At 46.2% G+C, this 19,151-nt stretch overlaps 1 protein-coding gene across 3 annotated transcripts in view; it reads left to right on the top strand.

Annotated features, from left to right (window-relative positions):
- Positions 1-19,151, top strand: part of LOC114611097 (protein Aster-B) — a 190,864-nt gene that overhangs the window by 12,793 nt on the left and 158,920 nt on the right. The window contains exon 1 of one of the 3 annotated variants that reach the window (XM_028755746.1): positions 16,395-16,854. The exons of 1 other annotated variant lie outside the window; for it this stretch is intronic. In XM_028755746.1, coding sequence (XP_028611579.1) covers positions 16,478-16,854 — 377 coding nt within the window. In that variant the 5' untranslated portion in view covers positions 16,395-16,477. Of the gene's footprint in view, positions 1-16,394; positions 16,855-19,151 lie in introns of those variants that run through there. One more of the 3 variants, XM_028755747.1, reaches the window with a different exon arrangement.

Raw genomic sequence — 19,151 nt, 5'->3', positions numbered from 1 at the left:
AAATTGGTATCTTATTATTGACGTTCGTTTGACCTGTGGCATTGAGTTCTTGTACATCCTAGCAATAAATAATAAAAAAAAAATAGCTTCATTCTGGTTTAAAGAAACTTTCCCCCGGAGCTGCTTTTACTGCAATCTATAGCTTCCTATGAAACTCAGAATGTCAAGTACAGTGAGTCTTCCAAGTGGATTAGGGTTGCTGTGTTGTGGGCATCTCTGGGGTATTAGTTCCAGTACATTGCCCTAGCTTTACCAGTTGCTCCTCCTGTAATGAAAGGTGCAGAAAGATCACCGGCTTGAATAGAAGAGCAGAACGCCATCTTTTAAATCCCATTGAGTGTGATGGAGACAATAATTGAACAGCAAAAGCACTGCCATTGGACGGGAGTAACGGGACATCCTCTAGTTCCTTTAGGAAAGGCAAGTGAGGGAATCGGAGACTCTGACTCGCCCCAGAGCTCCGCTCCAGCTTCCGGTGGTAAGAATTGTAACCAATTTCGAGCAGCCGTTACCATTTGCCACCTCCTCCTGTCTCCACTTTACCTTGAGGCAAACTAACCCATGTTTGCTGACTGGACCATCATTTGTATGCGACTTTGTGAATGCAGAGCTACTAACACTGAATCTCAGATAAGCAGCCTGGATTGGCACTGTGTGGGGGGAGGGCGGATTTTTATAGGGCTCTGTGATGTGTGTCTTATGTGTCCTTCGTAAGCAGACATGTCTCCTGCCAGTGAAGGAATATATGAGTGTTACGAGCTTACTATGATGCTCGGAAAGACACCTGCCAACCTCAGAAATGCAGATGTCTGGGTTATATGTCTACATGTGCCAGATTTACGTTTATCTGGAACAGTGCTGATGAATACTAAATCACTCATCTGGTGTCTGTACAATAATTGTGCTGTACAGTAGCATAAAAGAAACACCTACATGCCTTTAACTCCCACTCAGTGTGACAGAGATGGCAATGAATAAACAAAAGTACTTTCATGGTAAAGGGACAGTAGCTTGTCCCATCTTAGAACTGAGAGGTTAACGTAAAATACCAACATGGCAGAAAGCTGGAGGAGGCCGGTCGGGTGTGGTCGAGTCCGATTATCTGGACTGAACTTTAACCCAGCAGCTGAATGGTTGTTTATCTTTAGATGACTGCTCAAGCATCACTTTTTTTCCTTTGAAAATATGAAGAACCTCTGGGTGTGGTTGTACACTCCTTTAATCCCAGCACTTGGGAGGCAGAGGCAGGCAGATCTTTGAGTTCAAGGCCAGCCTGGTCTACAGCTTGAGTCCAAGGACAGCCAGGGCTATACACCTGTCTCAGGAAACCAACCAATCAACCAATCAACCAAACAAACAAAACAACAGCCGTGGCAACAGCAACAATAAAACCTCAAACCCAAACAGAAAGAATCATTAATAATGATAATGTCACCCAGACCGATTTCAGGATGAACTGAGACGATGCTTATTCAGCTAGTCTTGCTGTGACTATATCTGTTTTTTATTTTATGTGTTTGCATATAACATAATCGGTTTCAGGCCAGGCATGGAGGCTCGTATCTTGAGTCCCAGTACTCATAAGGCAGAGGCAGGCAGATCTCTGTGAGTTAAAGGCTAGCCCAAGCCAACCAGGGCTACGTAGTAAAACCCTACCTGGAGCGGTGGGGGAGGAAAGCAATGGATTTCTTTATTTTTTAATTCTCTTTCTCTCCCCCTTTTCTTTGTGAGGGTATATGTATCATATGTGTGTGTGCGTGCACATATTTGCATGTGTGAGTGCAAATGTGTGTGCCACTGCATGCATGTGAAGGTCGAAGGAACACCTTGGGTGTTAGTCCTAGCCACTGCACATGGGGCAGCTGGATCGTGAGAGTTTGGTGAGTCTCCTGTCTCTGACTTCCATCTTGGTGTTGGAAGTGCCCAGCTTTATATGAGTTCTGGTGATTCAAACTCAGTTCTTTCTTACCTGCACAGGAAGTACTTACTCACTTAACTGTCTCCCCTATCCCCAAGGGCTGAGTTTTATGGTAACGTCTTCATGCACATTCATCATCCTAGTCTGGTTTTGTCCTCCTGCTCCCACTACTGTTCACCCTCTCCCCACTTGCTGGGGTCCTTCTTCCCCCAGATAGCCCCTCTTTCTGCCTCCATGCCACTTGTTACACTCTGTTCCCTCCTCCCCTTTGTATCTGTTATATTAGCCCCCCTTAGACTTTCATGTCCTGCTGATTTGTGTTATCCTAAATGAAATCGTCTTCCCGCCCTCACCGGAGAACTGTGTAATCATGTTCTTCTTCTTGGCATTGTTCTCAGACAACAACCAAATTGTTCCGAAAACAGTCTCCAAACACCAAACCCTTCAAGGTACTTAGTGAAATGGAAAACCAGTCACTTTGATGACGTAGTGCTGCCATAGGACATGGGGGAGGGAGGCTCTGTCAGTAAAGCAGAAGCAGGCAAGATGGAGCAGTTTGGCTGTTAAAAGCACATAACTTCTGTACATTTCAAACTATACTTAAATTGAAGTTAATTTATGACTTGGAAGGCATGTGGTACTGTGTTTCAGGGCACAGCCTGGTCATCAACAGATGATCACCCATCTTTGAATGGAGTCCCAATGAAGTAACAAAGACAGCCTTAGAGTCACACCCAAAGGCCTCCCTTATCTATAAAATGTACAGACTGGGCTCTTTGAAGGCACTTTGCTATTTGGAAAGTCAAGTAAGCAAACACACCTTAGGGAGATTCCAGTGGTGGCTTAATGTATGCTTTAGGGTCAGCCCTGGCAGGCCCCCTTTGCATCAGGAACTGGGGAAGAGCAAGGTGGTTGTCTGGGAGGCTGGTGAGCCTCATATCTTGACTTCCTAATGGGGAGTTTGGGATACTTGCTTATCTGGAGACATCTGGGAGACTCTGGGATGAAATCCCATCTCTCGGACCAGGTAAGTAGGATCCCTTATCTGTAAGAGAATGCTATCCGTAACTTCGGTTCAGGAAGTTTCCTTAAGAGTTGAGAAACAAGCAGTTGCTTCCAAGTACATTCCATCCCTGGCTCCCCAAAGATCCATAGTCCAAACGCCCTCACCTGAGACACTTAAGCTTTTAGTTAATCAGAAATGAGTGTTCTGGTCAAAGAGCATGGACGGTCTGAGGTCTCTCCTCTCGAGACCTCTTACATGGTGGAGGTTCTGTAATCCAAAAGAAACGGAGACCATAGTCAGAGCTGCTCCTGGAGAAACTGCTGGGCCCAGGCACAAGACATATTCAATTTTCATCCCTCTGAAAGGGTTTGTTTGCAGTAAGAGCACTTTCTAGAGTGTTTGAATCAAAGGAACAACAACTCTGGGCACCTCTTCAATCCTCCCAACTTTGCTTCCCATTCCCCTGGCAGACCCACCTTCATTTCTTCATAATGCTAGAGTTCAGGCACTTGGTTCGTTAATCACAGATTACGAAAGAAATAGGACCCAAATCCTGCTTGCATGCCAGGTACAGTGTAAGGGAGGGGAGAAATACACAGTGCAACGCTCAGACTGAGCTCGAGGTACAGCTTGAATGCCGTGCTTTCTGTGGCATGAGGCTGAGGGATGGATCCCAAGGTTGGATTCTAACAGATACAGAAGACGTTCTCAAAACATTAGAGATGAGGCCTTACGGAAGGACAGATGGAAGAAAAAAGGCAGACATGGAGAGGTCATCCAGCACAACCCTATAGTGAGACAGTTTCTGGACTGTTCCCTCGTCCTCCACCGTCTCTGTGGGTGGGGTCTCACTACTTTTCATTGAAAACATCTGGTTCCTGAAGGAAGGAGGGGGAATTTCTCTGATGGGTGGTAGGCAGGAGAGAAGAAAGCAAGACAGGATTCTGAGTAGATAGCATCCTGGTAAGCCTGATGCCCATACAGGACCAGTGAGTGCTGACTAGCTTTTGTTGTGGTCAAACTTGGGAATTTCCTCATGGTGTGGATTAGAAACTAATGTCCAAGTTCTAGGGTCCAAAGTCCAAGGACCAGCCCGCAGAGAAGGCACACTCTTGTGGAATGAGATCATGTGAACAAGCTTTCAAGAAAGGAGACTTTGCTCAGACTATCAAGATTTAAGCCACTGTGAGATTACACACCGGAAAGAGGTTATCTACCTGTGGGGGCCAAATCAGAAGACCGCAGAGAAGCCGTGTTTAAAGGTCTTCTAGTGTTTGCTAAGCTATTCCAGTAGACGATAGCAGGCTTCGTTTAAAGCGAGGATTTCTCCTGTCTGCATTTGGAGACCCCTCTGTGGAGTTGTCCAGTTGGCAAGCCTTTCAGTAGCAGAGCCCTCGAAGTGCAGGACTCATCCAGCCCTGCTATTTTACTGCAGACCTATGGGTAGACTTCGGAACAGGTAAGAGGTATTGGTGACACAATTAGGCTTACATTTGCATAATTAATGACACACAAAGTTGCTTATGTGGTCTGAATATGGTGTAAAAATTACTTCTTACTGCTATGAAGTTCTGAAACTCAGTCGGGAATTCTGGCAAAGAAGTTCTGCTGGCTATTTGGGGCTGTACATTCTTTAAAAAAAAAAGCCAAAATATTCATAATTCAAAATGAATGCTTGGAGAAATTAATATTAATTTCGCGGCTTGTTTTTTATTGAAGGAACTGATAGAAGCCGACTAGATTAAACAGGAGAACAGCACGTATCCATTTGTAGAATTACATCTCTGAATATTCATTTGTTTACCAAGCTGGAAAAATATTCACGAAAATGAATGGCAAGGAGATCCAATTTCGAGTAGCAACTGGGGATACAGATTTTATAGCGTTGAAACAGATTGACCAGGGAGGGGAGAAAACACTGGCTTGAGCTGAGAGTCCATAGATTTGAATCACACCTTGATACATAAAGGTCTTCATTTTCCCCAGGCAGGCCTCAGTTTCCTAAGCCATTCCAGTGGAAGATGGCAGGCTGTGTTTAAAGCGAGGATTTCTCCTGTCTGCATTTGGGGTCCCCTCCGTGGAGTTGTCCAGTTGGCAAGCCTTTTAATAGCAGAGCCCTTGAAGTGCAGGAGTGGGTTTTGGGGGTGGGGGATGACCTTTAACTCATAGACATGTTCTATGGCTTGAGGGGGAATATACAGTGCTTGGATCAAGAATCTGTAGGTGAATCTATCTATTTTTAGGACAGTGAAATATTTCTAACCTACATCTGGTGGACTTTTAATTTAAGACCCAAGTGTCCCACATTTATTTTAAACTCACAGGGTGGAACACGTAAGTTAGTAATTGACTGATGACTTTTATTAAGTAGTATTGTTCCCGCAAAGTTGTATATTATTCAATATAAATATGTGCATTGATGATATAATATCAACTAATATTTAAAGTGCATGGGGGTGGGGGAGGACAGAGAGATTGCTCACTGGGCGAAGGCGCTTTCTGCCTAGTCTGAAGAACTGACCTCAGTGCCCTGAACTCACATAGTGGAGAAAAGAGAACTAATTCTATGACCTATGACTTCCTAACGCACGTTGTGGGGTGTGCACAGCCCCACCCCGTACCCACCAAAAATAAAGTTTAAAAAAAAAAAAGATGCATTAGGAAAATTTCCTACATAAAGGCATTCTATTCAGGTAAGTAAGAAGTCTTCCTGAAAACAGATGACCTTCCTGTTAGATCTTTTATGCAAAGCAAAACATTTGAACATTGGGATTAGCTTTCACACAGTGCTTGGGGGTTAGTTAGCTCCTTGGCCCCTGTGGGCTCACGGGGGAATTAGATGTTCGTGTAACCGCCGGACTGCTAGGGACTCTTCTGTGTAATTTGTTTTAAAATTATTTTTGAAGTCAAAGTACTACTTCAGAAAGCAGTACGGGAAGTTACTAAAAGGTAGAGTTTGCGTCATAGGTGTTTGATCGGCACACAGACATTTCCAGCCTCAGCTTTGTCACCGCCGTGTCCAGAATCTCCCTTGCCAGAGCCTCCATTTCTCATCATGAATCTGCGAGGCAGGATGGAAGGAAGGAGAACACTGTAGTAAATATCTAATGTTCCTTCAAGGCTTGTCATTCTATCGCCTAAGGAAAGTCTGTCTATAAAAAGTGTCCAACTGGGCTGGAGAGATGGCTCAGTGGTTAAGAGCACTGACTGCTCTTCCAGAGGTCCTGAGTTCAATTCCCAGCAACCACATGGTGGCCCACAACCATCTGTAATGGGATCCAATGCCCTCTTATGATGTGTCAGAAGACAACAACTACAGTGTACTCATATACATAAAATAAATAATTCTTTAAAAAAAAGTGTCCAACTGTGCTGGGCGTGGTGGCATTGAGTTTTAATTCCAGCATTCAGGTGGCAGAAGCAGGCCAACCTGGCCTGCATAGTGAAGTCTACCTAAGTCAGCCAAGGGTCTTCATAGTGAACCACATCTCAAATGCAAAACAAAGAAGGAAAAAAAAAAGTCCAACTACTAGACAGAATTAACATCTCCCAAAAGTACTTGCTTCCTTTAGGGAGTGGGTAAGGGAATAGAAAGTGAGGTTACCTTTGTCCTGGATACATACCCATAAGTCCAGGCTCCATTCGGTGCTGTAGTTCCCTTAAAGGGTGGACACTGTTATTCACTAGAGTCCTTCATGAGGCCTGTGCTTTATTCAAGTTGCTAACTGAACATTTCACTTATCCAAACGAGCAAATTAATATATTCTTTTTAAAAACATATTTTTGTATTTAAAATAATTTTATACAACTTCTTTTGTGGTTGTGGGAATCGAACCCATGGCTGCCATGTATGCTTCTGACAAGCACTCTCCCACAGAGTCTTCTCCCTAGTAAGCAAAATGCTTTTTAAAAATCTATCTTGTTTGTCCATTTCTTTTCCTGTTTTTAGTTTGTTTGCTTTTGTCTTTTGTTTTTCCCCTATTTCTCAGACTGGCCTTACACTCCTACACCTGGGCGATCCTCTGGGACTGCATCTGACTTAACTCTGTGTTCATAGGCCACTTATTGCTTAAAGCAATTCTTTCCAGTCTGGAGATTCTGAGAGCTACAGTAGCGACTCCAGTATTCACCTTCCCGAGTCTCAGTTTCAGACTGTGTAAAATCCTGTGCAGTCACTGGCACCGAGGCCAAGCATGGGCAGAGTGGTTCAGTCCTAACTGCCAGGAGAGGACTTGGGAGGCAAGCATGATGCTTGCCTTTGGGACAGCTCTCGGGCAGAGAACAGCCAACACGGATGTATAGGGGGTATTCCTAAAAAAGGAGAAACAGCTGACAGGCAGAGAGGGCCACAGCCAATGCAGGCCTGCCTCAGAATGAATTCTTTTCAGATATTCCCTCTAGCTTTGTGGCTTGCAGAGAGAGAAATGAATCATAATGTTGTTGGAACTGAGTCCAGGGTTGGGTTACGAAAGCCTACGATGGAAGTCATCTGTTGAGCCCAGCTCTCTTCGTTCGACTTCTTCCTGTGTTGTAATGAAATGACCTTTTTTTTTTTGGCTTGGCCTTAGTATGTAAGGATGAATGTCCCTGGTGCTTGGCAGATGTAGCATCATGTGCCAGCTGAGGACATCAGGCGCCTGTCTCTGGATTTACTTGTCTGATTTCAGTGTCCCATCTCAGGATAAAGCACTGGGAGGGTTCTGTTCAACTCTACCAGTGGTCGAAAGCATGACGCCCCAAGTAGTCCCAGGTCTTGGCTCGCTTACCTGTGAAGAGTGGCTACTGTTTTCTGATTGATGGATAAAGGAACAGCGTGACTGCCCATTCACAGAAAGGGTTGGTTGCTCAGTTGCTTTAAAGAAATCATTTCCTACAGCTTAAGAGCCTTCTCTTCAAACGAGTTAACCTCGTAGCTCTGACTTCAAGGGGCTTGCAAAACCCTCTGTGCATCCAGCTTAGCTTTAGGAGAACATCATCTCTCTCTGCCTTGGTTTCCCTCTGAACAAAATGAGCAACAATGATGAAGTGGTGCCTGAGGGAACTCACTAGAACCTCTGTTCCACTGTCCTGGGATTCTGGGATCAGGAGAAGGGTTTCAAACCGCAGTTTCAACTCTGGGCTTTTTTAGCACCATGAAAATAGAGTGCTTAAGATTATGGAAGACGTGTCTCCCCTTCAACTCTCACAAAGCTGAAAAAAAAATCATCACAAGCCACAGAAGGTGTTCTTTTAAAATCTAGAACATGCCTGGGTGTCTTTCCTGGAAACGAATCTCTTCATTTTACCTGGAAGTCTCCTCTGGTAACCTGCAGCCCTGGGCTACACACTGCCACCTCTTTAAGGATCTTTCTCTATCCAAGTACATTTTTCCTTTCATATTGGTCTTTTGAGACTGGCTTTTTACCTCCCCGTGCCCCTCCTCCAGATTTAAAGCCAGAGTCATCTGTGATGAGCTTTCAAAAGAAATATTTTTAGGAAGAAATGAGTACTTTCTTATACAAACTTCTGAAAACTCTTTACAGTACCTACTATTAGATGTGCCGAGAGTCTGGGGATATTAAATGCTTATTTTTGATTGATTTGTTATATTACCAGGTACACCACCAAGCTTCAATTTTCTGCACGGGTTTAAGCAGAACTCCGTCTTAAATGGCATAATCATGCAGTCACGTTTTGTTCCTTTGAAACATGGCATCTCTCAGCAATAAAGTACACACAAATTAAAGGAGAAGTAACAGCCAAACACAAACAATAATTTCCCCACCACCACGATGCACATATGATTTCTCACAAGGTAACCCCAGGCCCTAGAAGAGATTAAGGCAGGAGGGTATGAATTCAAGGCCTGCTACACAGCAAGATCTTATCAAACAAGCAAACAAACAAACACTGCCTAAAAAGATTTGAAAATGAACTACTGTGTTTCACCCATTTCTTGAAAGGACACCCTAATTATGCAGTCTAGCCATTCAGCCTTCTGTATTTACCCTCTAACCAATAGCAATATCATTTCTTGCCTCTCCACGGTGGTTGTTGCCTCAGAGGTCACGAGAGACCTAATTATCAAAGGTAGAGGAACGGTCTCAGTCTTTTGGGAATAAGAAGCATGAGCTGTAGAGAGATCCCACCTTAAATCTGTTCCCCTCCCCCACTCGAGAGTCCTGTGAACTTGGGCAAGTAACACTGCATAATCCTCTTGATATGATATTCTAATATGGGGATTTTGAGACCCATTTTCTAGGATCGTTGGGAGCATCACATGGGGGCTTTGAGTGTGGACCACTTCTCATGGTGTCTGCTTGCCATAGCCGGGCAAGCAATGTTGATTCTCTTCTTCATTTGACTTCCAAGTCATGGCTCATTCTCCGTTTGCTTGTATTCTGTGTCTCTGCCATCTTCCAGACGTCCCGTTTGCCTTCCTCCGCTCCTCTCATTCCGTCTATATTCCTGTCTCAGATATTTCATTCATATTCTCCCCGGAACTGCTAGCCATTCAGAAGGTCAGTACCCTAAAACCTTGACCAGCTGACAATTGGTCCATTGCTCCGTACCTTTGCTTTTCTAAGATGTATTTCAAAGTGTTATCAGAGTTAGTATTTTCCCAAATACAGGTCAGTAATAGGTGTTTGTTTGTTTGTTTGTTTGTTTTCCAGACAGGGTTTCTCTGTATAGTCCTGGCTGTCCTGGAACTCACTCTGTAGACCAGGCTGGCCTTGAACTCAGAAATCTGCCTGCCTCTGCCTCCCAAGTGCTGGGATTAAAGGTGTGCCTGTGCCACCACTGCCAGGCACATCCTTTGGTTTAAAGAATGAAATCGAATATCAACACTCACCACAGTACGTCCGTCTCCCTTGTCTCAGGACACCAGTTCATCTGTTCTAGCCTGCCCCCTTGCTTTATAAAACTCCATTTTTATTCCTCAGTGGCTTCGATGCTCAAACTCTGTCTTATTTTTTTCTCTGTTTATTTTATTCTTGAGCTTTTTATCTACTTATTTATTTATTTTAAGACAAAGTCTCATTCTGTAGCCCAAGCTGGCTTAGAAGTCACTAGCTCAAGTTGGCCTTCAACACATAGCAATTCTTCCCTAGCCTTAGGAGGGGGCTATCTGTGATCACAGGGGTTCAACTCCGAGGCCTACCTACTCCCTAAGTCTGAAATACCATTTCCTCCATGTGTCCTGGATGGACTACCTAGTTCCTTCTGGTTAAAGTATTCTAATCTTTCCATTCACATCTCATCTGTATATGATTCACTCGGACTTTCTGACCAGTGTGCCCCAGCACACAAACTTCGAGTTTCTCTTGCTCTGTCTCCAACACTCAGCAAGGAGTATACATGATGCTCTAACTTAACAGTTACTTGTCAAATGAAGCTGAGTGGAAGAGCAACATGAATAATCCTGGTTTCTAACAAGAGAATGATAAATTCTATCAGACACAGCAAAGGCTGGGGTAACAGAACGCTTAGCACTTGCCAAGCTTTGTTCTACGTGATTCCAACCTTCGCGAGATGCTGGGAGAAAGCTGGTACTCAAAATCTTGGTGGGAAATGACAATATCCAGCCAGACAATGAGTGACTGAAAAAAAAAAAAAAGAGCCTTTACTAGCATGGCTGTACTCAGTGTTCCTGAGGGGGTGTTCTATGTTGCTTTTTAGGAGTGCATCTGAAGTACTTACATACAGCACGGCATGACCAGCCAAGGTGTAGTTGTAGTTGGCGTGACCTTAGGAAGCTATTACCAGCCTTGCTTTGCACTAAGGTTGTCCTTGCAATACTGTCCTTGCAAGACTTAAGAGACAAGAGGGGATGGCATTTGTTTGTGCTTTGATATGACAGCGTCGTTTCAGGGGCAAGGACAGCCAAATGTTATGCAAAAAAAAAAACGTTCTCTGAAGAGCTGTGAAACCAGAGGGCTTATCTGGTGGCTGCCCTTCTCCCAGGATGACCAGGTGACATTAGAGATTGCCCGGCTCTGGTGAAGGCAGGTGGAAGCAAACCTCTGCCAAATTCCTGCATTCCCCAAGGCCGAGCACTAACTCCCCCATAGGAGAATTTCCATCCAGATCTTGGAGCACTTTCTTCTTTCTCAGGAGGGACTAGATGTGGTAGCGCTGTTCATCAGTGGTTTATTTAGATTGTATTTAGCAAGAGTTGGCTTCCTAGACTCCCCTCTTCCCCTAGCCTCATACATTTAACATGGTTCTTTTTTACTTTAAAAAATAAATACACAGAAGTTGTTTGTTTATTTGCACGTGTGAGTGCTTGCGGATGTGTTGAGCCAATGGATGTCAGAGGACAGCTCGGAGGAGTGAGTTCTCTCCTGCTACTCTCTAGGTTCCGGGGATAGAACAACTCAGGGTTGGTGGCATGCGCCATTACCCACTGCACTGGGTCTGCCCTTCTCCTATTCTTCCTAAGCGGTTAGCTCCTCCAAGGAATTGGGCCAAGGGAGAAATCAGAAAATAAAGGACACATACGAAACATGGATTCAAGTGCTTCTCTCCATTTCTTGCTCTTCTCCTCATACCCTTTATACCTTGTTCGGCCTCACTGCTACCCGAGCGATTGGTCTCTATGTTTCCTAGTTCACTGGGCAAGGTGGTGAAGTCATTTCAAGAACAGTCATTCCAGACAAATTTTTGTTTGGGGTCATAAGCCAATCATGTCAATTAATTTAATTCTTTTTTTTTTTTTTTGGTTTGGTTTTTCAAGACACGGTTTCTCTGTGTAGCCCTGGCTGTCCTGGAACTCACTCTGTAGATCAGGCTAGCCTTGAACTCTCGAACTCAGAAATCTGCCTACCTCTGCCTCCCAAGTGCTGGGATTAAAGGCGTGTGCCACCACCACCCAGCAACTAATTTAATTCTCAAGATAGGATCTTGCTAGATAGTCAGGCTGGACCCGAACTATGAATTCTCGTCTCAGCTTCCCCAGAGAGCCTGGAATTGGGATTCTAGGAATGAGACAAGTGCCTGCTAAATTGCTTTTTGTCTTAAACTGGAAAATCTGAGTCCCAGATAATAGAACCGGTAGGATGGCTGTGGGCCTTTAAGGACAATCTGTTTTCTTCCACCGCCTCTAACTAGGCTCCAGTTACCTTCTAAAGGCCTAAGGCGAAAGCCACTCCTAACTAGTTTTGACCATGTATTCTGTCTTTAACCAGTCTCAACCTTGGGTATTTGTTTGTTATTGAACATGGGTCCCCCACACTGCCCTTTGCACAAGGTGCTCACTGATAAAAAGAGGGAAATATCTGTCCACCGCCGCAGCATCTGCTGCTAGGTTTCTGTCCACATCTCCAGCTTTCCTGCAAGCTACAAACTCTGTTCACGTATTCCTAGTCCGCTCTTGCTCACGCACACACTTCTGCGAATGCTGCGTGGGACCGCCTCTGCCTATTGGGTTGGTGGGTGTGCGCTTAGGAGATGCCTAATCTCAAAGCTGTTAGTTAGGTTTTCTGCATAATAGACTAATTCATTGAGAGTCTCCAGAAGTAGTGGACAGGTGTTGGGTGTCTTGTGTCCGATAGGAAAGGAGAGCTCCGTACGGCTGAGAATAAACAACAGTCGCTTGGTAATATGAGATCTATTCATTTAAAGTTGGAGGCCTAGATGTGGGGTTGGAGGTGGGAGGGGGAGTTGGGACATTCTGAATACCACCTGTCTGTAACTTCCTACCCCCCCAACACAAAAAGATGAGGTCAGTTTCCCAGAGAACTGAGGTTTTATTAGCGCTAACATGAGAAAGGAATGGGGAAAGGGGAGAGCACAAGTCTGAATAGGAGTTCTAGGCACTCTTCAGCCATGACACCCTCCTCCATCAGCTGTTTTGGGAAACTGTCCCCTTCCTCCAATATGTGCTTCTGTTGCCGATTTGTAAAACATCTGTTACGACTGAACAGTTGCAGCCCAGAATTATCAGGGAAGTATTTTCTTGAGTTGCTGATATGATTTTACTGGCCTCTACCTTGCTTTCTGAAGGTCTGATTCTGGCCTTGTTGTATTAATCACTGTCATTCACGGGAGACCTTGGATAAGTTTCTGCAGCTCTGCCCCACTTTCATGACTGCAAGGAGAGGGTAGTAACGTCTGTAACCTCCGTCCTAAGGTCGCTAGGAAGGCGCAACATGACGTAGGAAAACCTTTCTACAAGATCTAAAGGTCACACGCCAATTAAAAAGCATATTGGGTGGGTTCAAAGGAAGAGGCATTTGGTTCTTTCTGGGGAGCTTAGAGGGGCATCTTCTGGCAGTTGCAACTATCTGTGTTCCAAAGCAAACAGAAATAGCTGCCATGGCTTGTGTGTGTGTGTGTGTGTGTGTGTGTATAGGAGCCGAGGGGGAGACCTTCTAGCTCAGGCTGGCCTCAGACTTGCTTTGTAAGTGAGGATAAACTTGAACCCCTAATTTTGATTGGAGATTTGATGAGTTGAAAAGGTTAAAGCTTTAAGGAAAAAAAAGAGGCTACAGGTGGAAGTGGGTGGAGGACCAGATCAGGCAGGGATGAGGGATACTCCTGGGATCTGCAGGTGAGAACATTTTAGATCTGGTCTGGCTGAGGTTGTCCCTTAGGCCGGGAGAAATGTAAGCAAGGATTCTCCACCACTTCTATGCCTGAAGCTTAAATTAAATCTTAGAGGATTTTAGGTCCAGACTCATGGGTGGGACACCTGTCTCAAGTGCATGGGAGGAAGAAGTTGGTGGCTCTACTTCATTTTGAAGCTATACATTTAGATTTAGAAGGCCTATGGCAGGGCTGGAGAGATGGCTCAGTGGTTAAGAGCACTGACTATACTTCCAGAGGTCCTGAGTTCATATCCCAGCAACCACATGGTGGCTCACAACCATCTGTAATGAGATCTGATGCCCTCTTCTGGTGTGTCTGAAGACAGCTACAGTGTATTCATATATAATAAATAAATCTTTGAAAAAAAAGATTAAAAAAAAAGAAAGAAAGAAGGCCTATGGCAAGTGTGTGTGTGTTGTACCCTTTCTTTCTCCAAATTATTTGTCTTTTTTTTTTTTTTTTGTCCTCCAAATAACTGGTAATGCCCTGCCTTCCTTGAGCATGGGAGACTCTGGTCTCTTATGTTAACAGCCCTTCTAAGAGGCATGTTCTCTGGAAAGCTGTCAGGTCCTCCTGAAAAGTGTTCCTCCATGGAGAAGATCTAAGGCAGTGAACAACTATATAGATCCCTGACGATTCTGAAGTTAAGGGACACAGCCCAACCTCCTGGTCCAAGCCGGAAGAGCTTTCCAGTTCTTTGCCAGGCCTGACACCTGATGGCAAGAGGTTTTTCCTTTCTCTGCCACCAGGAGTTAAAATAGTGATACTGAATCATGCCTGTGCAAGCCAGCAGCCGGATGTAAGGGTCAGAAAAGGGGACTCACTTGGGGTGAACTGAGCCTTGGCCCTTCACCAGATACACTTCCTTTTTTTTTTTTCACAGCCTCAAGAAGGTTGTGTAATGTCAGGATGTCTTAAGCTCCCCCATGTGTCAACGCAGGACATGACAGACAGCTGTTAACCTCAGATGTCTCATTGACCTGTAAGGATAGATGCTATTTTAAAGTGGATATTTTCTCCTCTCTGTCTAGCCTTGATTGTGCTTATGCTCCCTCTGTAGACCACGCTGGCCTCGAACTCATGGAGATCTGCCTGCCTCTGCCTCTTGAGTACTAGGACTAAAGGTGTACACCACCACCTCCAGGCTTGAAGTGGAGTCTTTTTTGGGGTTTTTTTTTGAGACAGGGTTTCTCTGTGTAGCCCTGGCTGTCCTGGAATTCACTCTGTAGAGCAGCCTGGCCTCGAACTTAGAAATCTGCCTGCCTCTGCCTCCCAAGTGCTGGGATTAAAGGCATGAGCCACCACTACCCGGCTTGAAGTGAATTCTTATGACCTTTAGAGATGTGATTTTTATTCATCCAAAGGGAAACTGGACTAACAAATAGCAGCAAAGAGAAGGCACCAGATTGTGGACCAGATAGTGGGGCTTTTGTTGTTCCTTATGATCTCCCACTGAAGAGGCAACTCCTTGTTTTGGTTAGGGGTGGGGTCGTTGAGTGTTAAGCCTGTACCCCAGCAGGGCTCAATCCAACAAAGAATGTCTTCCTAAAGCAGATCAAGTCTACGCCTTAGGGTGCACCTGCCTCTAGCAGGGCAGTGATGTAGCACACTGATACAGTAGTCCACATTTCTGTTTATAGAGGTCTGAGGCTACAGTAAACGGTGGGACCCAGCCCATCCCTCAGCAAGCTGAAGCAGCATTACAGTCTCAGGAATGTCCAGAGATGCACTTGACTCCCTGGAGTCTCTGAGGGCACACCATCTTACCTCTCTCTTTTCCTGTCACTTATAATGGGGCTATAGTTTTGGCCAGGTCACACACCATGTATCCAGTATCTTTCCCTTACTGGTCCTGTGTGTCCTGTGTCTTTCCACCGTATCGTCTGTCGTTTCTTTGTGTCGTGTCTGGCGTCCTCGGCTTATTCTACAGAGCTGTCTTTTCTTCTCAGCTTGCCATTTTGGAAGCAGCCTTCGGGAACTTTCCATTTTCCTTCTGACTATGTATGCCCTGTCTTCCTGGTCAGCACTCCAAACAACTCAGAGAATACACATTTCTTAGGAGGAGAGAGAGATTTGGCTGAAAAGTCACCCAGTTTTCCTTCAATCCTGTATCTTGGGTGGTCTGAGAGGGAGGGTTAAAGCCATTGATTCCCCTCCCCCCAGGAAAAAGCTGGGAGTTCGCTAACCAGAGCTGCTTAGCCAATCGGTGCCCTGAGAAAGTTTGGATCGTGCTCCTATTTCATTAGGCTGATTGGAGCAGCCTTGACTCGGAGGTATAGTCCCTCCCCAAGGGATTCCGTGTACAGTTACACGGCTGTCGCTGCCTGTGCGTGTCCTTTCAGGATAGCAACCCACTCCCTCCTCAGCCCCCAGCTCCACCTCCTCCACCTTTTTTTGTTTTTATCTAGTGTCTCCCTTGCTCTCTCTCTCTCTCTCTCTCTCTCTCTCTCTCTTTCCTCTCCCTCCTACCACCGCCTCTTCTTCCAGCCCTCCACTCTCCTGCAGCGCCAAGCCGGCTCCCCAACGCAGTCTGCTGAACGCAAACCACTGAGAGTTTGCTGCGCAGCTCCCTGGGGTCCGGGGCCGCCGAGTCCCGCTAAGGCAGAGACATCGGCAGAGCGAGCGAGCGGGCGAGCGGGCGAGCGCAGCGGAAGATAAACACGCGGGCGCGCGAAGGGGAGCCCCAGGAGGGCAGCCGAGTGGCTAGGCTTGGCTGGCGACTGTCACCGCGTCCCCGAGTCGCCTCTTCCTCGTCGGACTGCGCGAGGAAGTGCGCTTCTTAAAGTTCTAGACCGCAGGAGGTGGCGTCCCCTTCAGTCCCCTCCTCGCGGCGCTCCAGGAAAAGGAACTTGATCTACTGGCAGGCTCGAGCCGCCCTGAACGTGAGAGGGGATAGTGCCACGGGCCCCGGGGTAGGGAGCCGACAGAGGGAGCCTCGAACCAGGCTACAAGCGGAGGGCACCGGGCAGCAGCCAGGGACCCCGATGCCGGCGGCCAACATGATGGAGAACCTGCAGCTGCCCGCCCTGCAGGTGCCGGAGCCTCAGGGCGCGCCCGAGGGCAGCGCGGTGTGGTCCAGCTCGTCCACCCCCACGCTCCGCCGCCGGCGCTTTAAGATGCGCCGGATGAAGAACGTACCGGAGCAGAGCCTGGAGGCGGGGCTGGTAGCCCCGGACCTACCCGGCGTCTTGCCCCCCGGCAAGGAGTTCCTACAACTGCCGTCCATCGAAATTACGCCCTCCAGCGACGAGGACACCCAGTGGTCCAACTGCTCCACACCCAGCGCGTCCCCGCGCCGAAAACGCTTCCTGCTCCGCAAGTGGCTGAGGGTGAGGGAGCGGAAGGAGTGCAGTGAGAGCAGGTAGGTTCCCGTTTCCCTCCAGCAGTCTTCCCCTGAACCTCTCGCCCCTCCCCAGGGCCGTCTAGGACCCTAGGGCATTCTGGTGGAAACTTCCGGGACCAAAACTGGAGCTTATCGCGTCACCTTGGCGTCTTCAGACACTGCCAGGGCACCAGGGGCTAGCGACTGTGTCTCCACAGCCCAGAACTGGGGACTTTACATTACTCGATGTGTTTGACATAGATTCGTGCTGGTTTTCATTTCTTGATCTTCACAAGCAAAATGGCCAATGCGGTGTTATCAGTTAGTATTTCTTGAGCCCTAACTGTGTGCAGACTACTGTCTGTGGTGAGTAGTGCTTCACCCCGAGGAAGGATTTTGGAGAAACTAGATAGTACTATGATTCCATTGTACAGGTGGAGGTGTTGGAAGACTAGTGACAGGAGTTTAAGTGGCACCTCTACATAAATGTCCGAATTCCATTTCACTGTGTGTCGTTTTACCTACACTAAGATGCTGGTTCATTAAGATTGTTGCCAGTGTAGAGGTGAAATATTCACGTTTTCTACCACATCACAGACCCACCCCTCCATCACCATGCCAGCTCCAGTTTTGCTAGGGAGATGTTTCCTGTCCACATCTAAGAATTGGCATAAAGCTCACAGGGTAATTTCCCAAGCCTTGGAGGCATGCGCCCTCGTGTGTGTGTGTGTGTGTGTGTGTGTGTGTGTGTGTGTTGCTTCAGGAAGTTGCCCCATGGGTGGCATGGAGTCCCCACCACTCATGGATACCATGCCCCCTCCTCCATTTATTTCTGGACTCAGGGGTACTGAGTTAGCAGATGTTTGTACTATTGGGGGGGGTTGCTATTATTGTTGTTGTTGGTAACTAAGTCATGGGTCACTTTAATGGGAATTCATTCACCCTATTGGTTCACTTTCATTTAGGAAGCATTTGTTGAGTGGGTCTCAAGTGCTCAAGTGTGGCCCCAGCAAGTGTGGTGATGTTGAAAAGGCTCTCCAGGGTACGAAGGGGTGTGGAACTAAGCGTGATGGAACGCTAGTACAAAAAAAAAAGTTTGCCTAGCATACAGGTGCCTCCGGCACTTCCAAAGTAAATAAATAAATAAATAAAGGCTGTCTGGGCACCTGCTTGTAGTCCTAGAACTTGGGAAGAAGAAGAGGAAGATCCTTGGAGTCCCAGATATGCATGGGTTACATGGAAAGATTGACCTCTTAAAAACCCCAAACCTAAATGAAACCAAAGCAAACCAAATCCAAACCAACTAACCATATAACGAAAGCAGTCGAGACACGCAGGTTTCATGCACACTGAAGAGAAGGAGCCACTGGAAGATTTACACTATGTCATCTGTAGTGGTTGTACAAGAAAAGGCAAGGTTGGAGACATAGGAGAAGGCCGGGGAGGGAGGGAGCGGCTCAAATTATGACAAATTCAGATAGGAAAGAAAACAGTCATATGTGTATGAGGTCAGGTGCCTATGATAATGGACTCAGAGAACAATATGGCCCAAATCAAAAAGAAACAAGCGCGTGGTGTGTCTTTGTGGAGGTACTGAGGTCCAGGGCTGGGGTATACAGGAGGTGACCCTCCTGAGTCTTCCTGGCTTCTCCCATTGATTCCTACGGAATGTCTTTCCTGTCTGCGATGGCTGTACAGGTTCTCGCAGTTATGGACCTTGGGGGCGACAGGTCTTTCTTTTCCAACACTCTGTTTCCTTTCCCACAGAGCACGGGGAAGTAAGGACTGGTGGGGGCTAATCTCAAACTAAACCATGACTCAGGTACTGTTGTCCTCAAATGTGAGAGACCCTGAAAGAGATTGACATTCTGCCACAGACACAGAAGACAAAATGGAGAGTCTTGAACTGCTGGCTAACGGAGGGCCGGTGGAGCTGAGGGAATGCCAGGAAAATGGTTCTGATTTTGAGAGTTATTTAAAAGTATGGTAGGATACTTTTTTTTGTTGTTGTTGAAGTGGGGAGGATAATATTAAAAAGAGGAAGTTTATTTTACCTCCTTGTATAACTTAAGACAGTTCTTTTATGTTCTTGTTGATTGAGTTGGAAGAAAATGAGTATCTTCTCTTCCCCTGGTGTCCATGGAGGATGGTGCCAGGCCTTTCTGAAGTCACCTTATAGAAAGTGGCATATTATTTGCTTATAACCTATGCATATCTTCCCACAGATGTAATTTTTCACTTTGTGTGTGTGTGTGTATGTGTGTGTATGTATGTATGTGTGTATGTGTGTGTATGTATGTATGTGTGTGTATATGTATGTATGTATGTGTGTGTAT

Source organism: Grammomys surdaster, unplaced genomic scaffold (assembly GCF_004785775.1).
Source record: "Grammomys surdaster isolate TR1022 unplaced genomic scaffold, NIH_TR_1.0 126086, whole genome shotgun sequence".
Classification (NCBI taxonomy): domain Eukaryota; kingdom Metazoa; phylum Chordata; class Mammalia; order Rodentia; family Muridae; genus Grammomys; species Grammomys surdaster.
Note: the sequence above shows the minus strand (reverse complement) of the source record. Positions and strands in the feature narration are given on the sequence as shown.